This window comes from Archocentrus centrarchus, chromosome 7 (genome assembly GCF_007364275.1).
Source record: "Archocentrus centrarchus isolate MPI-CPG fArcCen1 chromosome 7, fArcCen1, whole genome shotgun sequence".
NCBI lineage: Eukaryota > Metazoa > Chordata > Actinopteri > Cichliformes > Cichlidae > Archocentrus > Archocentrus centrarchus.
The window spans coordinates 8,080,228-8,101,511 of NC_044352.1; the positions used below are offsets into that span (position 1 = coordinate 8,080,228).

General features: G+C 40.4%; 1 protein-coding gene across 3 annotated transcripts; it reads right to left on the reverse strand.

The window, feature by feature from the left end:
- Nucleotides 1-16,428: 16,428 nt before the first annotated feature.
- Nucleotides 16,429-21,041, reverse strand: mul1 (mitochondrial E3 ubiquitin protein ligase 1). Of its 3 annotated transcripts, none has more exons than XM_030734814.1 (5): nucleotides 20,678-20,926; nucleotides 19,842-19,987; nucleotides 19,679-19,766; nucleotides 19,457-19,577; nucleotides 16,429-18,244 (listed from the first exon to the last, which is right to left on the reverse strand). In XM_030734814.1, exons 2-5 carry the CDS (start codon nucleotides 19,959-19,961, stop codon nucleotides 17,515-17,517), a joined length of 1,059 nt encoding a protein of 352 aa, XP_030590674.1. In that variant the 5' UTR covers nucleotides 19,962-19,987; nucleotides 20,678-20,926; the 3' UTR covers nucleotides 16,429-17,514. The 3 variants fall into 3 exon arrangements, with proteins under 3 accessions (XP_030590674.1, XP_030590675.1, XP_030590673.1); XM_030734813.1 differs by lacking the exon at nucleotides 20,678-20,926 and adding an exon at nucleotides 20,957-21,041 and having other exon boundaries at nucleotides 16,444-18,244; XM_030734815.1 differs by lacking the exons at nucleotides 19,842-19,987; nucleotides 20,678-20,926 and adding an exon at nucleotides 20,957-21,036.
- Between the last annotated feature and the right edge of the window lie 243 nt (nucleotides 21,042-21,284).

Sequence of the window (21,284 nt, forward strand, 5' to 3'; positions counted from 1 at the left end):
ATTACTGCAAAGTGGAAGTGATTAGTAACCACAGCAACTCAGCCACAAAGTGGCAGGGCACGTAAAGGTACAGAGTGGGGTGGCTAAGTGCTGAGGTGCACAGTGCATAAAAGTCACCAAACCTCTGCTCACTCAGTACCTGCAGAGTACCAAACCTCCTCTGGCATCAGCACAGAAACTGCACCCTGGGCGCTACATGGCATGGGTTTCAGAGGCTGAGCAGCTCCTGCAGATGTAACAGGATTTATACTTCTGTGTTAAATCTATGGCCTGTTCAGTACCGTTGATTCTTCCTATGCATTTCTGGCTACCTTTTGGCTGCAGAATGGCTGTGAGAGAATAATAAACCTAGCCTTAATGTAAAATAAAAGTCAGCAAATTCCTGGAAGGAGATTACAGAAACTATTGAAATGGGTATGAGGGAATGCATGAAAAAGGAAAAACTTGAGGGACACACACAAAAAAACAAAACAAAAAAAGGGAAAAAAGTTCCAGCATTTTATTTGTTTCTATCATGGCTGGGATTGCAGCTGAAAAACTGGGACATGACCACAAGGTAGTAACGCCACTCACAAGCATGAATGCTGGCAACAGCATCTGTGACTTATGTAGGTTATGTCTTCGGCTCTACAAAGTTTCAGCGCAGAAGTCTAAATCAGTTGTAATGTGTAGGCGGCCCAGTGCAAACAGCTGGTGCAGCCCTCTCCTCAAGAATATGTACAGTGATCAAAAGTCCTACTCTTGAAATCAAAGATGAATGGCCCCTGCTAATTATCACTGTCAAAGCTTCGTTACCTCAAGTGCCTAAACAAGGTTTAAATCGGTTGAAAATGTAAAACCTGTTCATTGCAGTAACAATTGGTTCATTTAAAAATATATACAGTAGATACCCTTCTTTCAAACTTTTTTCTTTAATTCTTCTTTTTCAGTCCATTTTAAGCATGTTTCAGCTTTAATTTTCTATTTTCTATTTTCCCCCTTCATTTCGGTGTTGCTTTACTCAGGTATTCCTTTTTTCACTCAGGCTGAGTTGCATACGTCTTTCTGCATGAGCACAGGTGTTTGTTATGGTGTTTAATGACTCAATTGGCACATTGGAGCCAGTAGTGCAGTATTTTCCTCTCTGAACTGAGAAATACAATGTAGATGTCATATAGTAATATTTTTGTCCTGTAATTGCAGTATTTAGTGCAGCTGTAATTGAAATAAGTAATTTTTATGTACCGAGTCAGCTGTAAGGTGCAGTATCTTTCAACTTGCTGTTTGTGCCTTTATAAATGATCGTTACCTGTTTGAGTCTGTTGAAAGCTTTTGCTGTGTCTTTATAATTGTTAATTCTCTGACCAGCTCCGAAGGTGCATGTAATAAAATAAGTCTACAACCAAAGATCTGAGTCTAAAGTCATTATTGTCCCTCTACTACCACAAAGGTGTACCTCATGGATTAGTGCTTGGACCACTGTCTTTTTAATACAGCTTCTCCTGTTATGTTGATGATAGCTTTATCTATTGGTGTGCCACACTCATCTTCCTTCAAAATACAGGAAGCAACACCATCCTGCTCATACCGGAATTTTGATCTTTCAAAGAATGCATCCTTATCAGACCAATGAGTTTGCACAGTCTGTCTTTCTCAGTCTATTTGCAGTTCATCCATGGCTGTATTTAAGTGGCAGACTGGAAGATTTTCATTTCAAGTTTTATTAACTGAGTGTCCCTGGTGACATTCCTGGTATGTAACAGCACAGTCACACTAAAGTACAAATAGGATGGCAACCTCCATGCAACTAGGAAAAAATTGATGGGTGCCCAATAATAGAATAGAATAGAATGCCTTTATTGGCATTATGCAGGATGTAAAATGAGATTGGAGATGCGCTGAGATTGTGCTGAATTTTTTTTTTATGTCAATGACTGATTGAATGCAATTCCAGGGACCACTTGGGATCACAAGGCGATTGCGCAGGCCACCTGCTGGGAGGCAACCTGTCTCCAGTCAATCGCGGTTTACTTGGACTGACTTGCGGTCACTCTGACAGATTGGTGAAAGTTTGCAAATAACCGCAGTCTTAATTTATAAATGCAGACATATTGCCAACATGTTGCAATCAATCTGAGTCAGTCTGCGCAGATGAGCACAGTTGGTTTGCAATGCATCCCCTGTCTTTGAAGCAACCATTTCAAAGGCAATGACATCACAGTACACATTGGCTATAAATTTGGTCATGCCATGGTCTCCAGCCACTGTTTCCTCTAGTGTGACTACAGAATCATCTGAAAATGAAGGCAGCACTGTCCTGCTCATACCAGCATTTTGGTCTTTCAATGATCCTTTTTAATGTATCCTTATCAGATCAATGAGTCTCCATCCATGGCTGTATTAAACTAGGAAGATTTCCAACCAATGGAGACGTCCATCTTGTACACACTTTACGGTGACTTCAGTCACCTTGGTCTCACAGTCATGTATGACTGTGGCCTGTTGTTCATGTCAGTACAACAGAAAACTACATGGTAAAGTGACACAGCAGTGGGCATAAACCAACTGTGAAATGGGGAGACTTTATTCTTTACTCATGAAAAGGGATTCACATCACACAATCAGAAGGCCCAAACTGGAAAAAGTGACTCTGAATGTACCTCCAAACCTATCAGTGTATTGATCACCCAACCACAGGCAAGAGCCCCACAGAGGTTCTCTTCAAAAGGAAAATCAGGAGGAAGCTCCCAGAAATAACAGAACTATGGAGACAAGACACAAATATCCTGAAAGAACATGGAAATCAATGATCTACACAGGCAACAAGAACAGAGCAAAAATACTCAGATCTAACACTTGAAGGCTCAACTAAAATGCAAGAAAAAAAAAAGAGCAAAAAACACTACACCTGATTAGGCTCCATAAACCAGAAACAAACCCAGAAACTAGAAACCTTTCTGGTCAGGCACCATAAACTGTCTGATTGGAGGTGAGCTACTAAAGCTCACAAGGTGTTCTTATTAAGGCCGCTCACTTATTTAACTTTTCTAGTCACTTACACCATTTTAGCCAAGGTGATGATGATGTTCCATGATGGCAGGTTTTTGTGTTTCTTGTGTTGTCTGGCTGAAAGGCAAAACCAATCGATGACAGAACCGTGTTTCAAAGATGGCTGCAGACTCTCATTGTTTGAAGCAAAAATGTCAAATTTCACTCCATAAGACTTGCCACCACCCATCTTCATCCCACTTCAGCCGCTGAAAGAATGATGATGCTGCAGACAGCAGTAGATGGATAGAAGGACCAGATGCATCTCCCACATTCTGTGTCAGATCTTTGCTGGATTTTCTCATATTTCTTAAGGACATGTTCAGATACTGTTCATCTGCTGGAGAGTTCTTTCTTGTCTGGTTTCCTCAAAATTTTAAGCACATACTGTAAACCATGCTGAGGTATGCCATGTTTTCAGCTAATGGCTCCTTGAGAATCACCTTCTTGTTACAAAAATATTTTATCCCTGTCACTGTGTTATCTTTGCCATTTTTTAAAGATTCAGCTAAAGAAATGGGAACCATTATGCACAGGCTGTCATATTTGGACATGTGGCAGACAGGATATGGAGCCAAAAGCACAACTCTGGAGGCAAAACATAAACTAAAAAAATCAGCTTTATTGCTGGATTCTCACAAAAACACAGAGAGGCTTTACAGGAGCAAATAATCAAACTGACTAGGATACTTTGGGAATACAGAACAGGGAATGAGGGAGGACGTGACAAGGAACAGAAGAAGACTGAGGGCTTAAATACACACATGAGGTAATCGGGGAGATAGGACACAACAGGGAGCACAACTGAACTGAATCTAACAGGCAAAGGAAGCAAAACTGAACACAAATCAAACAAGACAAGAACTAACAAAGTAAAACAGGAAATGACTAAACATGACACACAGGGATGCAGGCATACTGAGGGAAAACCACAAAACACTGTAACTCAAAGCGGAAACTCTAAGGAAAAATACAGAACTGCAAAACTAACAATAACCTAAGAATCATAAGCAACCTATGAAACACAACAGAAGAAATAACAATATCAGAATTTCAAAAAACACAAAACACGGCCCAGCACCATGACACGGGCTGCCTGTAACAATGTTCCTACAGATGCAGTTACAAATTGGTTCTTTGTTAAGTTGCCTGTTATGTGTAGACACAACACTGAGTTAGGTGCCTTTTGTGTAGGTCAGTGTTGAGAACAGTTAAGGACAGGACCAAAAATTTGTGAAATTTTGCTTCCACAGAGACAGAAAGTCTGGCTAAAGAAATAAGAGGCGGGTAAAGTCTTTTCATAAATACTTTATTATGTTACATAAAGGATTCCTCTGCACAGGAGAAAAAAAGAGAGCGTTTGGAGAATGGGAGCAAATCATAGGACTTCGTGGCTAATTTTTGAAGCTATGATTCTTTAACTTGGTTCCAGCTGATGGCTCGACTCCTCCTAACTCCTAACATGGCAGCAGCCAAAACTCAAACGTTGAGTCTTCAGAAACCAGCATGTGACATCACCATGGATACCTTTATATTTTATACAGTTTATAGCAAATAGTTGACAACTGCTACTTCATGCTACTCACCTGAGTTTCCCGCGAGCTTGTGCGAGATGGAAACTAAGCTCTGTGCCACCGTTTTTCTCCATTGTGTGTTTCTCATCTTTCAATTCTCAGCTTTTTTTATGATGTGTATTTTTAAGGTGTTTGCAATAAAATGCCTTATCCCTTTGTTGTGAATTGGTGCTATAAGAATAAAATTAATTGAATTGGAGCCATGCTGACTTAGACTGCTCCAACTAAATAAGTGTGAAAGTAAAGAGCAGACAGTTAATAACACTTTTGGCTTCACATGCTACACATTCAGCTTACAGCGTTTTCCCCATCAGCAGGTGAATTGAAGTCAAGGTGACCTGAGCTACACTGGTAATATTCCTTCCCCCGAGTGACATGGCACAAGTCTCATTAACAACAAAAAGCTGCCATTATATGGGTCCTTGAAATCAAAGAGGGTGATAGTAATTAGGACGACAAGGCACCATTTATACCATCCACCCTGTTACAAGGTATAACATGCCCAGCGTGAGAGCCAGAGGTTTGAAAAGGGTGAATGAAGGAGGAATGGGGGAAGAGGGAACCAGCAAACAGAGTGCTGGGTAAGAAAAATGAAAGCTCATTACTGCGGCACTAATAACCATCTTCACCCCTGTCAGAGAGATCAAACAAGCCTTAAAGAGTTCCTGAGAGTGTGCAGTGCTTTGAAGAGCACGTGCACAAAATGCTAATTTAAGATCATGATATTTTCTCAGGTGTGTTGTGATATTACACAGCATGGCAACACACACAAGTAAAACCTTATAAAAGTTTGAACTGTGTCCTGTTGCTAAGCTACTGACTATAATGCATGTAAAGACGTGTTGTTTGAACGAATGTTGTGTCATTTCATTTACGGCCCCATATTTAGATCAGACATTATCCACAGTGAGGAAAGTTGTGGATTTTGCAAACATAACACTGATGGAAGCCAAAGGTTAATTTAGACGCAGGCTGGAAAATATCAAAGTGCTCATTTAGCTCCATGCGCACATCCGTCGTCATGCTTATTTTTTTTTCCTCACAGATGTGTAAACTGTGCAACTTCAGTGATAATTATTCAGTTACATTCGAGCTACTTAAACTCGTCTAGCTGCAGAACGGAGGATGATGTCTAATTTAATCCAGGCCACTATATCACAGCGGTTTAAAGTGGACATAAATAGCATACAGAGCAAACGTAAGTAACTGCAGTGTCGGGATGACTGTTGGCCCAGAGGAAGCTTGTCGGGCACAATAAATGATTATTGTCTCTGCTTTGGCCCGCAGAACTTAAAAACATGATTAGCAGCTGCTGTGGCAACTTCATTTGTATTTTACATCATGGCCAAGTGGAAGTGCTGCTTGCAAAATTATTTTTATTTTTTTGCTTCACAATCATTTTATTTATTTGCATTTTGCATGCATTTCAACTGTTAGTCAGTCTATAATGTTTATTAACCTTCAATGTTTTTGAAGTCAATGTAAGACTAAAACTTTGAGCCACAGTAGATTCCCACTACAGATAAATTATTCATCTAAATCAATAAGATTACTATTATTATTAATTTGACTATATGAACAAACTAAATGTTGGGTAAAGAGTGTGTTTGTGTCTGACACTTGCTGGTAACTTTATTAGGTATACCTCATTAATGGCAATCTCTAATTGGCCAGTCACGTGGCAGCAACTCAATAAACGTAGAAATTTTGACATTGTAAAGACGGCCTATTGAAGTTCAAACCGAGCATCAGAATGCCTTGTTGATGTCAGAGGTCAGAAGAGAAAGGCCAGACTCCTTTGAGCTGACAGGAAGGCAGCAGCAAGTCAAATAACCACTTGTTACAACCAAGGTGTGCAGAAGAGCATCTCTGAATGCACAGCATGTCAAACCTTGAAGCAGCAGCAGAAGAGCACACTGGAAGGCGTGGCGCCTGCCAGCTGAGGACAGGAAACTGAAGCTATATTTCACACGGACTCACCAAAGTTGGACAAACGAAGATTGGGAAAAACGATGCCTGGCCTGATGAGCCTCCATTTCTGCTGGCACATTTGGAATTTGGCATAAACCACCTGAACTCACGGATCTGTCATGCCTTGTATCAATGGTTCAGGCTGCTGGCAGCGGCGTAATGGCGTTAATAGTAAGTGAGAGCTGTTTAAGCGCATCATGAATGTACAGCCAACAAATCTGCAGCAACTGTGTGATGCGATCATGTTAGTACAGACCAAAATCTATTCCAGCACCTTGGTGAAGCTGTGCCATGAAGTATAAAAGCAGTTCTGAAGGCAAAAGAGGTTCAACCTGGTACTAGCAAGGTGTACCGAGAAAAGTGTATACAGGAGAACTTAAAAATAAACAACTAAGTAGTATTTACAAGTGGTTGACAAATATTTTATTTGAATGCAACTTTTTCCAACTCATTTGGTAAGTAAAATACAATAAGGATAAAAGAAAGGTAAATTTTGATTTCATAACGCCAAAGTCCTCTTTTATTCACGTATTCAACTTTCTGTCCCAGTGACTGATGTTAACCACTTTTCCTGCTGCTATTCTGTGTGGCAGTCATTGCTGAATTTCAGCAGGGGACTCACTGAGTGGCACATTTCTTTTGGAGCCATGTTTCTTGTGAGACGGGCATGTACTCTGTCATTTCATGTCATATTCTCCCATGTACATGACTGAAAAATAACTGGCATAAAAAGCTCTTCCACCCACTTTGCCCATTCCAAGTCTTTATTGGCACTGCTTTTGCTTTTCTTTGTGGTAGTTTCTATAATTTTCTGTGGAAATCTTCTTTCAAAGGCAGGAAAAATGGGTTACAGGTTAGCCTGCAGTTAAGCAATGATGACAGCCTTCCCCACTTTCTTCACAGCCATTAGATACAAACCAGGCTTTAGAAAAGATAGACTCAATCAAAATCTGGAACAGTGTCTCAATGTATGCAGAACAAAGGATAAAAATGCTGTGTATGCCCACTGAGCCAATGTAAAAGCGGTGGCTCATTGGTGTGTTGGTTAATACATTTTCCTTACACACAAAAGGTCCCTGGTTTGAGACCAGGAGGAGACACAAACCCAGCCTCAGGGGCCACAGGGTAGTGCTGATCCCAAAAACAGATAATTAGGAGGGTTACATCAGGAAGTGTAAAGTCTGTGCCAAATCAGTGTGCAGGTCCATCCACTGTGGTGGCCTCTTGGGAAACAAGGGAGCAGCTGAAAGTAACTTTGCTATAATAAAATCTGCTTCTTGTCAAAGTGTTGCCTTGCATGAAAATGTTAAAAAGCTCTTGAAAATCTATGTTATTTGATCAGAGTTTGTTTGTGGTTTGATATAGTTTAGTTTACATTAGTAAGATTAAGATTAAGATAGTGTTTATTTGTCACATGCACAGTTATACACAGTACAATGCACAGTGAAATGTATTTTGTACCTGCAACCATATATACACACACATATAAATAAGAAGAATAAAAATTAAAAAAAAGTAATTCACACTATACACTATATTCTATATACTAATGCCCATTCATGTACTGCCAGTCTCTAGGTATGAATATCAGTAATTATTTATTACTTTGGATAAGCTGGGATAAGCCTTGGATGGAGGCTAAACAAGCATGAAAAAGAATTTTCAATGGATCATCTCTCCAGCAGGAAAAATAAGAATATTAATTTCATTTTATAAACGATATTCAATTCAATTCAATTGTATTTCTATAGCGCCAAATCACAACAAACGGTCGCCTCAAGGAGCTTTATATTGTAAGGTAAAGACCCTACAATAATTACAGAGAAAACCCAAAAGTTAAAACCAACCCCTTATGAGCAAGCACTTTGCAACAGTGGGAAGGAAAAACTCCCTCCAGCATGTTTTCTTGTTTTTAAAATTACAACTTTTCTAATGAAGTGAAGTAAATGAGGGTAACAGTGGTCCCTGTGGTAATCGGACCAGTCGGTGCCGTAACAGCCAAACTGGGAGAATGGCTCCAGCAGATTCCAAGAACGACATCCGAGATCTCTGTCCAGAAGAGCACAGTCCTGGGAACAGCTAAGACACTGCATAGAACCCTCAATCTCCCAGGCCTCTGGTAGAGGACCTGAGCTCGACGAACACACGCACGCATGCACAGAGGGCTGCTAATTCAGGATGACACAGGTGAAGAGGGCACAGCAGATAGTCTTTAAGAAGGGAACACAGGTGAAGGCGGCATGGGAAAGATAAAGGCAGGAAGTAAAGGCGCAGGCGACACATGGAAACGCAATCGCCAAAATAAAACAGGAAGCAGACAGTGAAGACGAGGAAACACAAAACAGAGGGAGACAAAGACAGGGAAACACTGGGAAAATAAGAACATCAGAAACTCAAGAAACAATAAAATCACAACAAAAAACAAAACTCACCAAGAACCCAATCCAAGTGCATTAGTGATAATATAAATAACATAAAACACAAAGACACCATTCAGTAAAACAAGTACTTTTACTTTCAATAACTCCAAGTATATTGTGCTAATAATACTAAAAATGCATACATATTTACCTAAGACTGAGTGTAAGACTTTCACTCCTACGTATTTTTGCATTGCCCTCCTTATACAGTACCGCCTCAGGTATTAAATGTGAAACATACAGTAGCAGAGGTCTTGGTAGTTTCAGCTTAACATAAAACTGAAGAACTAGGAGACATAAGAATAATGTCCCAGAGAGAAATGATTAGTAAATCTTTCTCATTTTAAAGTGCAGGAACTGTGCAAGCTTTAGATTAACCTTGTTTTTATTGCAATCTACCAGCTGTGTACTAAGAATTGTATTCTTTTGATGTAATAGCACTCAAATACTTGAACCGAACAGTGTGTCTGGAGGCCAACTACATCCAAAAAAAAAAAAAAGGAAAAATCAATCCACTGCCCTACCAGTTAATAACACTTCTCAGAGAAAAAAAAAAGGAAGAGGAAAGCTGAAGTGATTCAAGGTTGCCTTTCTCTAATAAGCCACTAGCACAGAGAAATGCCATTTCCACTTATTATAAAGAATAAAAGAACTTTTGTGAAGTACAAATGTGCTACTGAGATAGGTGTCTAGGGTGTAATTTGTCTGATTAATCATGCTGTCTGAGAAAAAACATATCAGGCATGTTATTTGAATCAGGTCCAGCTGGTGCAGGAGCAGGAAAATGTGATACCTTTTAAATGGCAAATTTCATTCATCAATACCTGCTTTCAGCTGCTTCCTTATTCACAAAGGGCCCACCACAGCAGGTAGCGCCACATATTTGATTTGGCAGATTTTTCATTGGATGCCCTTCCTGGCACAAGGGATTTGTGTCTTCTTGGGGGATCAAACCGGAGTGCTTTCGCTTGTTAGCCGAATATGTAATCCACTGTGGAGCCACCCATGCGCCATAGATGCTGTACAGCAATCATTTGACTTCCATCAATAAGCCTGTGTGCAGCCCTCTCGGTGCAGATCTTGCACAGTCCTCGTGCCGCATTGACATTCAAAACACTTAAGTGGGAGATAATAGAAGGAATGTCTTTGATGGTTCCTTCGCTCTCAGAACAGTGACTGGTCCTGATGGTAAAAGCACTGCACGACTGGACTGATGGGTTTCCATGGTGTTGAACCAGAGCACCTGCTTTCATGTTGTGAGCACAAAGGAAAAGAGTTGTTTGTTAATGTGACTATTAGCTGAACAATAATGCTCTTACAAATGTGATCTTTTGGCCTCATTGCTGAGTATATGGTCAGAATCTCATAGCAAAGACTTGAAACTAAAAAGTTCTGAGAAATAACAGAAAATTTTGTCTTTAGCTCACACTGAACAGCAGCCTTTGGCACGAGGATCTGAACTTTTCGGGTTTCCCTGTCATTTTACAGTACTGGAGAGTTGCAAAGTGGGAAAGGCTGTTGCTTGCAGAAGTACTTTCCCCAATTATCAATTAAAACAATGACAGCCTTTTAAATGGTTAGTGTTTTAACAAAAGGTTTTTTTTTTTAGTCATGGTTTTTGTAATGATCTTTGTTTATTGTTTTCCTTTTTCTGTGCCTCCTTAGCACAACTGCAACATAATTTGTTTTGGTGCTCATTATTTCTTTTTTAATATTTAGGGCCACTTAATTAAAGTCACAACAGAGTGCAATGTGACAAGATAATATATTTTTCAATCACGCATAAACAGTAAAGGAGAGACTGTCTTAAATAACTGGAAATACATATGGTTAAAAAGTATGAGTTGTTTAAGGAGTCATCCTCTCCCCGTAGTTTGTGTCACGCCTCTTTTAAACTCTGAAGCTAAAAAACACTTTTAAAGGCTACACCTGTGCATTGCCTCTCTGACAAGGCTTCTCTCGCATTCAGATGCATTTTAAGAACTAAGATATCCTTCAACATGGCAAACTGAGACTGATTTCCGAGTTGCAGACAGAAGGAAGGAGATGTGGAGGCACAAATTAAAGAAATGAGAAGCCCGTAGTCTGTCTCTGATCCTTCAGTCTTTCTATTCTTTGTTTTTGATTGCTGGCTGCCTTTTTTCCCCCTTTTTTGATTGATCCTGTTTGCATTTTTGAATGTTGTTTTTTCCTGGCATTTCTGTGCAGCACTTTGTTATGCCTCAATAGGAACTAAAAAAGAACACACCTCCAATTTTTTCCCTTTTTAAAGTCTAAAGAAATGCATTCTGAAAACGTTCAAAACAGATAAATAGGCTGTGATGCCTGGTGAAAAATATACAATTTCAACTTTATGTCTTGGTTTTCCCACATTCAGTATATGTACGGTACAATTTGCAGATCACAGTGGATATTGAAAAGGCATAAAACAATAGTTTGTGCCACTAAAAAACAGCACATTGGTCCATGCTGTTCACTGCAGTGTAGTGTGCCATCACAAGGAGTAGAAAATCTGAAGAGTCTAATGAAAGTCTGTCCAATTAAAAATTAGCATGACTCGCTGGATTTTCAACCAATTTTCAAGCTGTTTGGTTTGCTGCATAACTGCTATAACTATAGTCCTGATACAAGGTGCTTGGTTACATCCATTATATTCATTTCATTCCTAAATAACAGTGATTGTTATAATGTGTACTCCTAGTGTTGGTCCCAAGCCTGGATAATTGGGGAGTGTTGCGTCAGGAAAGGGGATCTAGCATAAAATCAAACATGCGGATCATCAGTACAATTTCCATACCGGATCAGTCAGGGTATCAGTCAGCACTCGGGTTAACAGCATCCCCCACCAGTGCTGCTGGCCAGCTGGTCGATGGAAACTGTGCGCTTTGAGTGCTGAAAGTAGAGCAGAAAAGCGCTATATAAGAACCAGTCCATTTACCACTTACTGTTGGCTGAATCCAAAGGAAGCGGAGAGGAGGAAGACATGTTTGGAGAAAGTGAGAGAGGAGAGGTGGGAATGTGGAGGTGAGAGTAGGGACTTTAAATGTAGGAACTATGATGGGTAAAGACAGAAGGAAGGTAGCTATATTGTGTGTGACTATCCCTGCTGTCATAGGGCTACAGGTCGCCAGCCTGTCGTAGGGCTAACACAGAGAGACAACCATTCACACCTATGAGCAATTTAGAATAACCAGTTAACCTAACCCCACTAACTGCATGTCTTTGGACTGTGGGAGGAAACCAGAGTACCCGGAAACACGGGGAGAACATGCAAACTCCACAGCGAAAGGAGCAGCAAAAAAAAAAGCATAAGAGTTTGACGTTTTATCAAGTAACAGGTTAGAACTCATAGTCAGACCCCCTGAGTGAGACTTAGGTGGCAAAGAATCATCTCAAAAGCTTGGAGGCTGCATCTACAGTCAAAAATTTTGCACCAATAATATTTGATTAAATGTCCCTTACCATGTTGCACCTCAACCAGATGTTTTTGGTAGGCATCAACAAACTTCTGGCTGGATATTAGACCTTGTTCTTGGCAGAATTGGTAGAGTTTAAATTGGTTGGATTCCTGTCACAGACCTGACTTTTAAGCATGATCCACACATTTTCAGAAGGGCTGAGGTCGGGACTTTGGAAAGGCCGTTCCAGAAGCTTAATGTTAGCCAGTTTTATCCATCCCAAAACCAGTTTTGATCTGTGTTTGGGATCATTGTCTTGTTTGAACACCCAGTCATATCCAAGTTTCAACCATCTAGGTGCCGATTTGAAGTGAAGCTGAAGAATTTGGAGGTAGTTCTCCTTCTTCATTACATCCAGTTTGTGCACTATAGTACCACTGGCAGAAAAACAGCCGCAGACCATGACGCTACCACCACGTTTGACAGTTGGTAGTGTTTTTAGGTTTGAAATCCTCACCTTTACTCCTCCAAACATACCTCATCATTGTGGCCAAATAGCTCAATCTTTGTCTTGTTCATAAAAATGTTCTTCAGAAGGCATTTGGCTTGTCTATGGGGGGATGGCTCATTTAGGGGGACACCAAGGGATTCTTAAGCCAGCCATGTCCTAGTTGGACATTCCTAAAACACCTCACCTAGAGGCGTTCCGGTCAGATGCCTAATCCACCTCAACACTCTGAAGCAGTGCCCCAAAGGCCAAGTTCTTTGCCACATCTCTGAGGCCTAGAAGCATCAGGCCCATAAACCACTTGTTTACTCCCGTTTTCTATTACAATTATTTTTAAAACCAAACTCTTACTTCTGCCATGGTTCTTTCTGGTAGTCATCTTTGGGTTTCAGGAGGGATACATCCTTATCATGTTTCCATGGATGTTCATTTTTGTAAGCTAGAACCAATCAAAATCTGGAGCAGAGCCTCAACATGTGGGACAGACCAACAAGGGATAAAAATGTTGTGGGGTCTCATGTAAAGTGCAACACCTGGCCAAATTACTACGGGGACCACAAGCGCCCAAACTAAAATTTATAGCAATGCAAGATATTTCAGTCTGAACCGAACCAAAACCATGGACAGAAGAACTGACAGACCTACAATGACATCCCAGCAGAATTGCACTGGATACATGTAAATGTCAACAATAACACTGCAAAGCAAAAAAAAAAGCAGCATGAATACCCTTAAGCCAGTTACAGGCCAGATTGTAAAGTGAGCTTTTAGGGCCATCAGTACATTCCACAGGAAGGAGTGGATAGATAATGCTCTCTCTGCTCGATTACACTGTATGTCTGACATTTAGCTCAGGTTTCTTCAGAGACCATCCAGCATCAGCTCACTCCTTGAAAATAAATATCTTTGGACCAGCAGCTGAATACTAATGTAATGATAATGCCAAAGCTCCAATATAATGTTAAATAATACATCTGAGGTTTTGTGGCATCAAGTGAGAGGATAAAATTGGATTTTTTTTTTCCTGTGTATAATATGGAATCATTTAGAAACACAAAGGGCATTCTTGTGTGCTCAAATTGCCGTAAGATGGCCTCCTCTGGAGCCAGATATGAATCCCCGCTGGCCTAAAATTGAACCGTTCCAAAGCATTTTCTCCTACTTCTGTTCTAGCATTTTGCCTTTCAATTTCACTGACTAAAATTGAATACAGCCATCTATTTGTGGGCAAAATGACGGTTTCATACCTTTACTTGGGCTTAAGATGAAACCTTTTGCAGCTCCAAAGTGAAACAGCCAAATGACTAAAGGCATGATTCAGTACAGTACACACCTTGTTCTGAATATCTTACATATAATTCAGAAAGAATTTAATAGTCACATTTTTATGCCTATTCATGCTCTTTAATTCCAAGACCTGAATCACTGATTTCCCTCACAGACCAATACCCCCCTCTCCTGGCACAAATCTCCAACTTCCATAAACAGCTGATAATAAATTAAAAAAAAAAGTGAGGCAGCCTTATGAAATTGCTTGGTCACTGCCATGTTTGTCTTTAATGAGGTTTCAGCTGCAAACAGTCAGTGAGTTAATTTCAAGTCCAGCAGTCAGTCGCTGTGGTGTTTTCAGAGGTTACCCCTGTACTGTTCTCTTGTGTACTGCGGCTGAATGCACTAAAGCCTGAGCACCCACTGCACATCTCTCTATTAGCAGGCACCCACAGAAAAGTCAAGAAAGAACACAACAGGGTCAGCTTGCTCCCACTCTTCAGAACAAGGAGAGAAAGTTGTACAATTACTGTGAATCACAGCCTTTGCTCTGCCTCCTCCGCACAAAACACAACCTGGACTGAACTGCAAGACCTTACCAAAGCTAAAACAGTATGACTTTAAAGGGGTCCTGCTATGCTTTTGCTCACTTTCTGTCAAATGTATTGTTGCAACAGTGGGTGCTGGTATTAAACATGAGATCAATGAATGTGCAAGTAATCCCAGTGAGCCAAAAGCTCAGCTAACTGCTCTAAATGCTCTAGGTTTCAAGCTGTTTTTTCTATTGTTGTCACTATATAAAGTCCAAAAAAGCTTTTCAAGCCAAAATACCATTTGATTTTTGCTGGGAACTATACCATAACCCCACCCCAAACTGCTCTTGAACAACAGTGTGAAACTGTAGATTTTTATTTGGCATGGTTTGCACTGAACATAGTTTTTATTTTCTGAAGGGCCGGGAAGACTTTTTAATGGCCGTAGCTGTTGGATGGTTTTGTTTAAAGGTTCAGTAGGTAGCATTTGTAAGTATTAATTTTTGTCATATTTGCTGGAATTAACACTATATTCCAACAGTTGGATGTAACAGAGATCATCTTTGAAGAAAAAAAAAAATCCTCCCTGTGCGCCATTTGGAAGGATCTGCTGTACCTGAATGGAAGCAACCAACCAATCAGAGTGAGAAACTGTCTCCAACACAGTATGAATAACTGCTCATGCCCACACAGAGCAGCAACCCCAATACCCAGCACATGCTCTCACTCATTCAAGTACATTATCTGAGGTGGGTACAGAAGAAGTTTTGTAAATTAATTGGCTGAGATGCAACACGGCAAAAGTGCTCATTCCTCCTTTAATGAGAGTCTGCAAACAGTGTCCAGGTGGCTTACCACCACCTTCTGGCAGTAGTAGCACATTACATCCTACCAGGCACCCATAAAAAACAAAAGTGGAACAGTATTATAATTTTTTTTTTTTTTAATTGTTGCATAAACGATAAAGTTTTTCAGACCTTTTTAATATTCAAAAATCTTTTTATGAGGTGCAGTCAACCAAAGAAAGGTAGCTTAAAGATACTTATTGTAAATTATTGTATTTAAAAATAGCTGAAAACCTTATAAAATTAACAAACATCATCAACAGAATGTGAAGAAACTTTGACTTCATGTCCAAAACATATTTGTTTTGCTTTGGTTGAATGACAGCTAGGCTGCACTTTCCTGTAATACCAATGTGTACCACAAGATGTTGAAACAAGTTCATGTAACTTTACTTTAACCAGGTAGACAGTGAGACGACTTTGTTATTTATGGTGGGCTGGGATTAGGAAATGGAATTAGTGAGAAAAACTAAACAGCAGCAGCCACTGGTAAAACACTGCCCTCTGGTGGTGAATGTTTTTAAAATTTCAGCAGTCTCAAACTCCCGGCCCCGCCCCCTACTCCCGGCCCGCGATTTAATGTAAAAAATATAAGACAATTTAGCCCTTTAAGTTACATTTTGCTAACTCCTCTTAATTGGAGGGGAAAGCGAAATGTCAAAAAGTAACTTAAAGGTTACTTTAAGTTGATTTAGCTCCTCCTTTTAGCTCCTCCTCATGTCCAGCGGTCTCAAACTCCTGGCCCGCGGGCCGCATCCGGCCCCGCCCCCTACTCCCAGCCCAAGGGCCGGGAGTTTGAGACCGCTGGACAGCAGCCTTAAATGAGGAGGAGCTAAATCAGCTTGTTTCCAACAGTGGATGAACTAAAAGCAGTTGCACCAAGGCCCAGCACAAGTTTAAAAAAAAAGAAAAAGAAACAAAAAACATTCTGAGCACTGATTCATGTAAAGCTACTTTAATAGAGCAAAAGAATAAATACATTAAAAAAAAAAAAAAAAAAAAAGCCAGCCAGCAGGGAAACAAACTAAGATAAACAAAGCGGACCCCGTTTCCCAAAAGCAGCTTAAGGCCAATATCATTGTATTATCAATCTCTTTATCCTTTTAAAACTATTTTTCCCAAATGCAAAATAACTTAACCCATTTGTAGAGATACCCACACATTAAAGAGTGCCTTCTGCTCTGGCTCTAAAGAGCTGCAGATGGGTCTGAGAGGAGGTTTAACTGCAGTTTTTATTGCTTATGCTAATTTTTATTTATGTCTTGTGACTACCTTTCAGGGACAAGAGAAAGCAGCTACATTTTGCACAATGCCTCTTCTCTCTTTGTATGAGATTTGTAATTTTCGTACAAGGTCAATAACAAAGTAACTGAAACAAAATCAAACTGTAACCAGTGATGGACCATTTTTGACTTTTCTGACTGAAATAAAATTTTTCTGTCATGGTGTGCCTGTAAGAATGACAAAGATATTCATAATAAGTGCTCAAATACATATTGTATATATAAGTGTTGTGACTTAATCTTAAGGAACTTCCTAAGGGTGTTGGTGTAATTTGGCAACAAAAGCTGTTGACAACTGCACTTTAAGCGGTGTTTTCTCACTAAACAATTACAAATATTTCTATAACATTCAAGCTTTTTAACTGATAAACTGCATTTTTCTTTTTTCCACACCCAAGAAAATGCTTTTAACCTCTTAGATCGATTATGAGGAAGCAGGGCCAAGATCTGTTAGAGTCCGAGCACAAAAAGAGCTACTTTTCTCTGTGAACATGACAGAGGGAAATTCACTTTCTCAGTCAAGATGAATTCTGGTTTTCCGTTTTGATTTGAAGATTTGATTGGAGCTGTAGACACATTCTTATTCAGCACATAGATTTGCCACAGTAAAAGCAGAAACAAGTGTCAGTTTTAAGACTGAGTTTTTGAAAGACAAATGACTGCAAAAAGCTAAGGACTTTGACACATTAACTGTTGTAAAGAGGCACCACCCTGTCAATAGGTGCCCTGCAGATGGGACATTTCTTCGGCTCTGGCAGGGCCTCGTAGCACTGGCAGCAGGCACACACATGACCACACTCTAGAAACACACATGAGCGATCCCGGCTCAGGCAGACAGTGCAGCTGGTGGGGGACACGCTGCCCTCCTCTATATTAAGTTCACGCAAACGCTTCCTCTGCTGTTCCTTGAACTCCTTGAGCATGCTCCTCTCCTTCTTGCTCTGTTTGCGGTGCATGTACTGCTTCCACAGGATGTAGATGAGCGTGGAGCAGGCAGCCATGCCGAACACAACCGCCAGAATCCTCCACAGTCTGACGCTGTTTCCCTGCTTCCTCAGGAGAGACTCGTGATCCAGCCGAGTGAGGAAATAACAGAAGCCCTGTTTGGGAGGCTGGAGCTTGATCAGGTTGTTATCCAGGACTAGTTCTCCGACCCCTGTGACGCTGTCTCCCACACGCAGCATCTCCTCGGTTTCGTGGATACCCTTCGGTCGCTCCCCGCTGATGAAGTGACCGATAACACTGGACAAGGATTGGACTGTCGGGTGGAAGTTCTCATAAGTGGTCTCCAGATCTAACTCCGCAGCATCTAATGGACGTATGACTCGGACTGTGGTAGTGATATCTTCATCATGTGACCCAAGGGCAAATGGAACTGTATTAATGCGCTGATGGATGATTTTCTCTGTGCTGTTCCTGTTTGGAAACAATCACAATCTTTAAATGTCTTGTTTTTGCACCAACAGTCCAAACCTCAGTTTGTAATGATACAAAATGGAGATTATTTGTTTTTGATTAATCATCTCATTATTTATTCATTATTCCACAATTCTTTCTGACATGTAGCACGTAGTGGAAAATAGTGAATTGCACATGCTACTGAAAATATTTCATTTCTATGTTTTGGGCGGCAGAGCTGTCTGAACAGAGCGTGCATGACCAACGCTTGATGTTAATCTACACTACAAACAGGACCACAAACGGGAGAGAATGCCAGGCAGACTGGTACAATGTACGGTATGCTGCGGACCAGAGATAACCGAGCGTGAAGGTGAGGCTGTCGATTTACTAGTTGACCTACATTCCTGCCTCACATGTGGCTGTGAGTAGTGACTGAAAGGATAAGAAGAAAATGAGAATAAGAAGGAAATAAGCTTTCTGTGGAGGGCAGCAGGTCTCTCCGTTAGAGACAGGATGAGGAGATTGGCCATTCATGAAGGGCTCAGAGTAGAGCCACTACTCTTCCACACTGAAAGGACCCAGTTTGAGGTGGTTTGGGCATCTAACTAGGATACCTCCTAGGTGAGGTGTTTCAGGCATGCCACAGGGCAGACCAGGACTTGCTGGAGAGATTATGCCTCTCAGTTTGTGACCACTTCAAACAGGCATCTCTGCTTAGACTGCCACCCATGCAACCCAGTTAAGTAGCTTAAAATGGATGGATAGAATGACTATAAGGAGTTGGTAGCATTTTTCCTTTTCCCTGAATATTTGGTCATTCCTGTGGAGACAAGTTAATTGACAGGAAGATGACTTCAGCATGACATAAGCTTCATTTAGTAGTTAGTGTTTGGCTCTTGAGTTGTTTAACAGGCTGCTGTCTGCGTCAGTGCTACCATCTGCTCTCCCTCCCATACAACACTGATGTTATTGCTTTTTGTGAGAGTGAAACGGCAATACGTAATCCTGTTCTCCCTCTAGGTAGATGGATGAAACTGATGACTGTATGCCATTATTAAACCAAAAAAAAAAATAGTGAATATAAATATTGCCCCTTTTTGATCAAAGAGCAGATGTTTACGGTCGAAGACAGAAAATGTTATTCATTTCAGCTGAACTAACAAAACATGAGGACGGTCTGTATTCAGGACAAAAAAAAACCCCAAAACATTGTTTTTACCCTTTTACCATAAGTGAGTTGTGCGGTTCCACACCATCTTCTCCTCCTTCAGCGTCAGCCTCTCAATGACGCCTTTGCAGTTATCAACAAACTGGCTGTTCAGCGTTTCCTTCACAGATCTCACCACACCTGTGGTGTGTAATAATAAAGACAGTGTGCAAAATGTTACAGGACTCTCAATAAAAGCAAAAGTTACTTTATTTAGGTTTTCAGAGAATGGACTAGCAAACCTTCTATGATGGCATATGGGATACATCTTCCAGGAGTTTCAGACAGGATGGCTTTCAAATCCTGGTCAAGGGAGACTTTCTTTGCTTCCTGTAGAATACAAATGTTATATATTTACTTACAACTCTTCATATGACAAACAGATCACACAGAAATGAATCTAACCTTTAATCTAGCAACTATTGTAACTCTGTTCCTGTAAATGGAATAGAAGAAAGCAGTCAGAGCCGAGCTGGTGGCTAAAACCACAATCTGTGCTGCTGAGGGTTTCCCACTGGACTCCATGCTGAGATCTGCAGCATTCAGGGCCGCTGTGAGAGAGAAGATGAACATATCAGAACACTATCATTCATATCAATCAAGTAGATGACCACTGTCTGGGTTTATTCTACATAGAAAGATTTATGGCGATCACCTTGTGCCGTCTCATTCTTGTTGGCTTTTAACCGGAAACTGACTGCAAAATTGCGTTAGTACGCGTTGGAATAACAATAAAAATCCTTGAATATACGGGCTTTCCCTCTGTTATTGCTAAAAAAAATGACTCAAATAGTTAATCTACAGACAACAAAAGTTATATGTCACAGGAAAGTTTGTTTGGCAGCTAGTGACTACTTATACACTAAATTTTAAATACGATTTTATAAACCACTTATAAACTACTCATCGGTATGAAACAACAATCATAACCTAATGTATAGATAATATAGTACTTTTGAAAAAAACAGCTCTGGTATTTCTATGTAATGTTTTGTAGTACTACTCATTAAATAATTCCCCAATTTGTGGACTTTTGGTTGCATTGGAACATTTTAACACTGTGTAGGACTCCTACTTAGTTAAAGGCACTGGATACCGCTCATAGTCCGTATATGAAAGGTAAAATATACACAGTTTATGGTCACTGTAGTCAGGACACTAAAATAGCCCTCATTAACTACCACAAGGACGTTAGCTTTCGTAAACGTTAACCTGTGCTAACAATTAACTCATCACCTTACATGGTAAAATTAGTCTTCGCTAGTAGATATCCCTTCGTTTGAATCCAAGTCGTTGGCTGGAGAGTTTACTTAAGTTAGCGTTTCCTTCACTTCCTTAACTGAGCTTACGAGCTAGCTTGGCTAAATTAGCAGTTTGCTAGCTACGCTTTAGCTGTAAATTAAAGGACGGCTGAGACGCCTCTCTGAAAGAAAACTGCAGTCGACACATAATCAGGCAATTAGCAACAGCTTGTGCGCACTGTCCAGCCTGTCTTTACACTCGTCCTCCTGTCAACAAACCTTAAACATCAGCGGAGTCCACAGCTAAACCAAAACGAACCCCAGGAAAGACACCGTCGTGCACTTTTCCTCCCCGCCAGCAGATGGCAGTGTGGCAGCGTACATCCGCTCATAAAACAGTCACACGAGCTCCTGTCCTAGGCTGGCATTGTTAGATAAAACTAAACCAAAACCAAAATTGGAGTTGGAAAAACATTTTACTTAACTGAAATAAAAACTAAAATTATTAAAAACTAGACATCATGAAACGACAAAAACTAACTGAACTGAAACAAAACTAGGCAAAATAAAACTAAACAGAATATGGCCTCAGTTTTATCTTTATCAG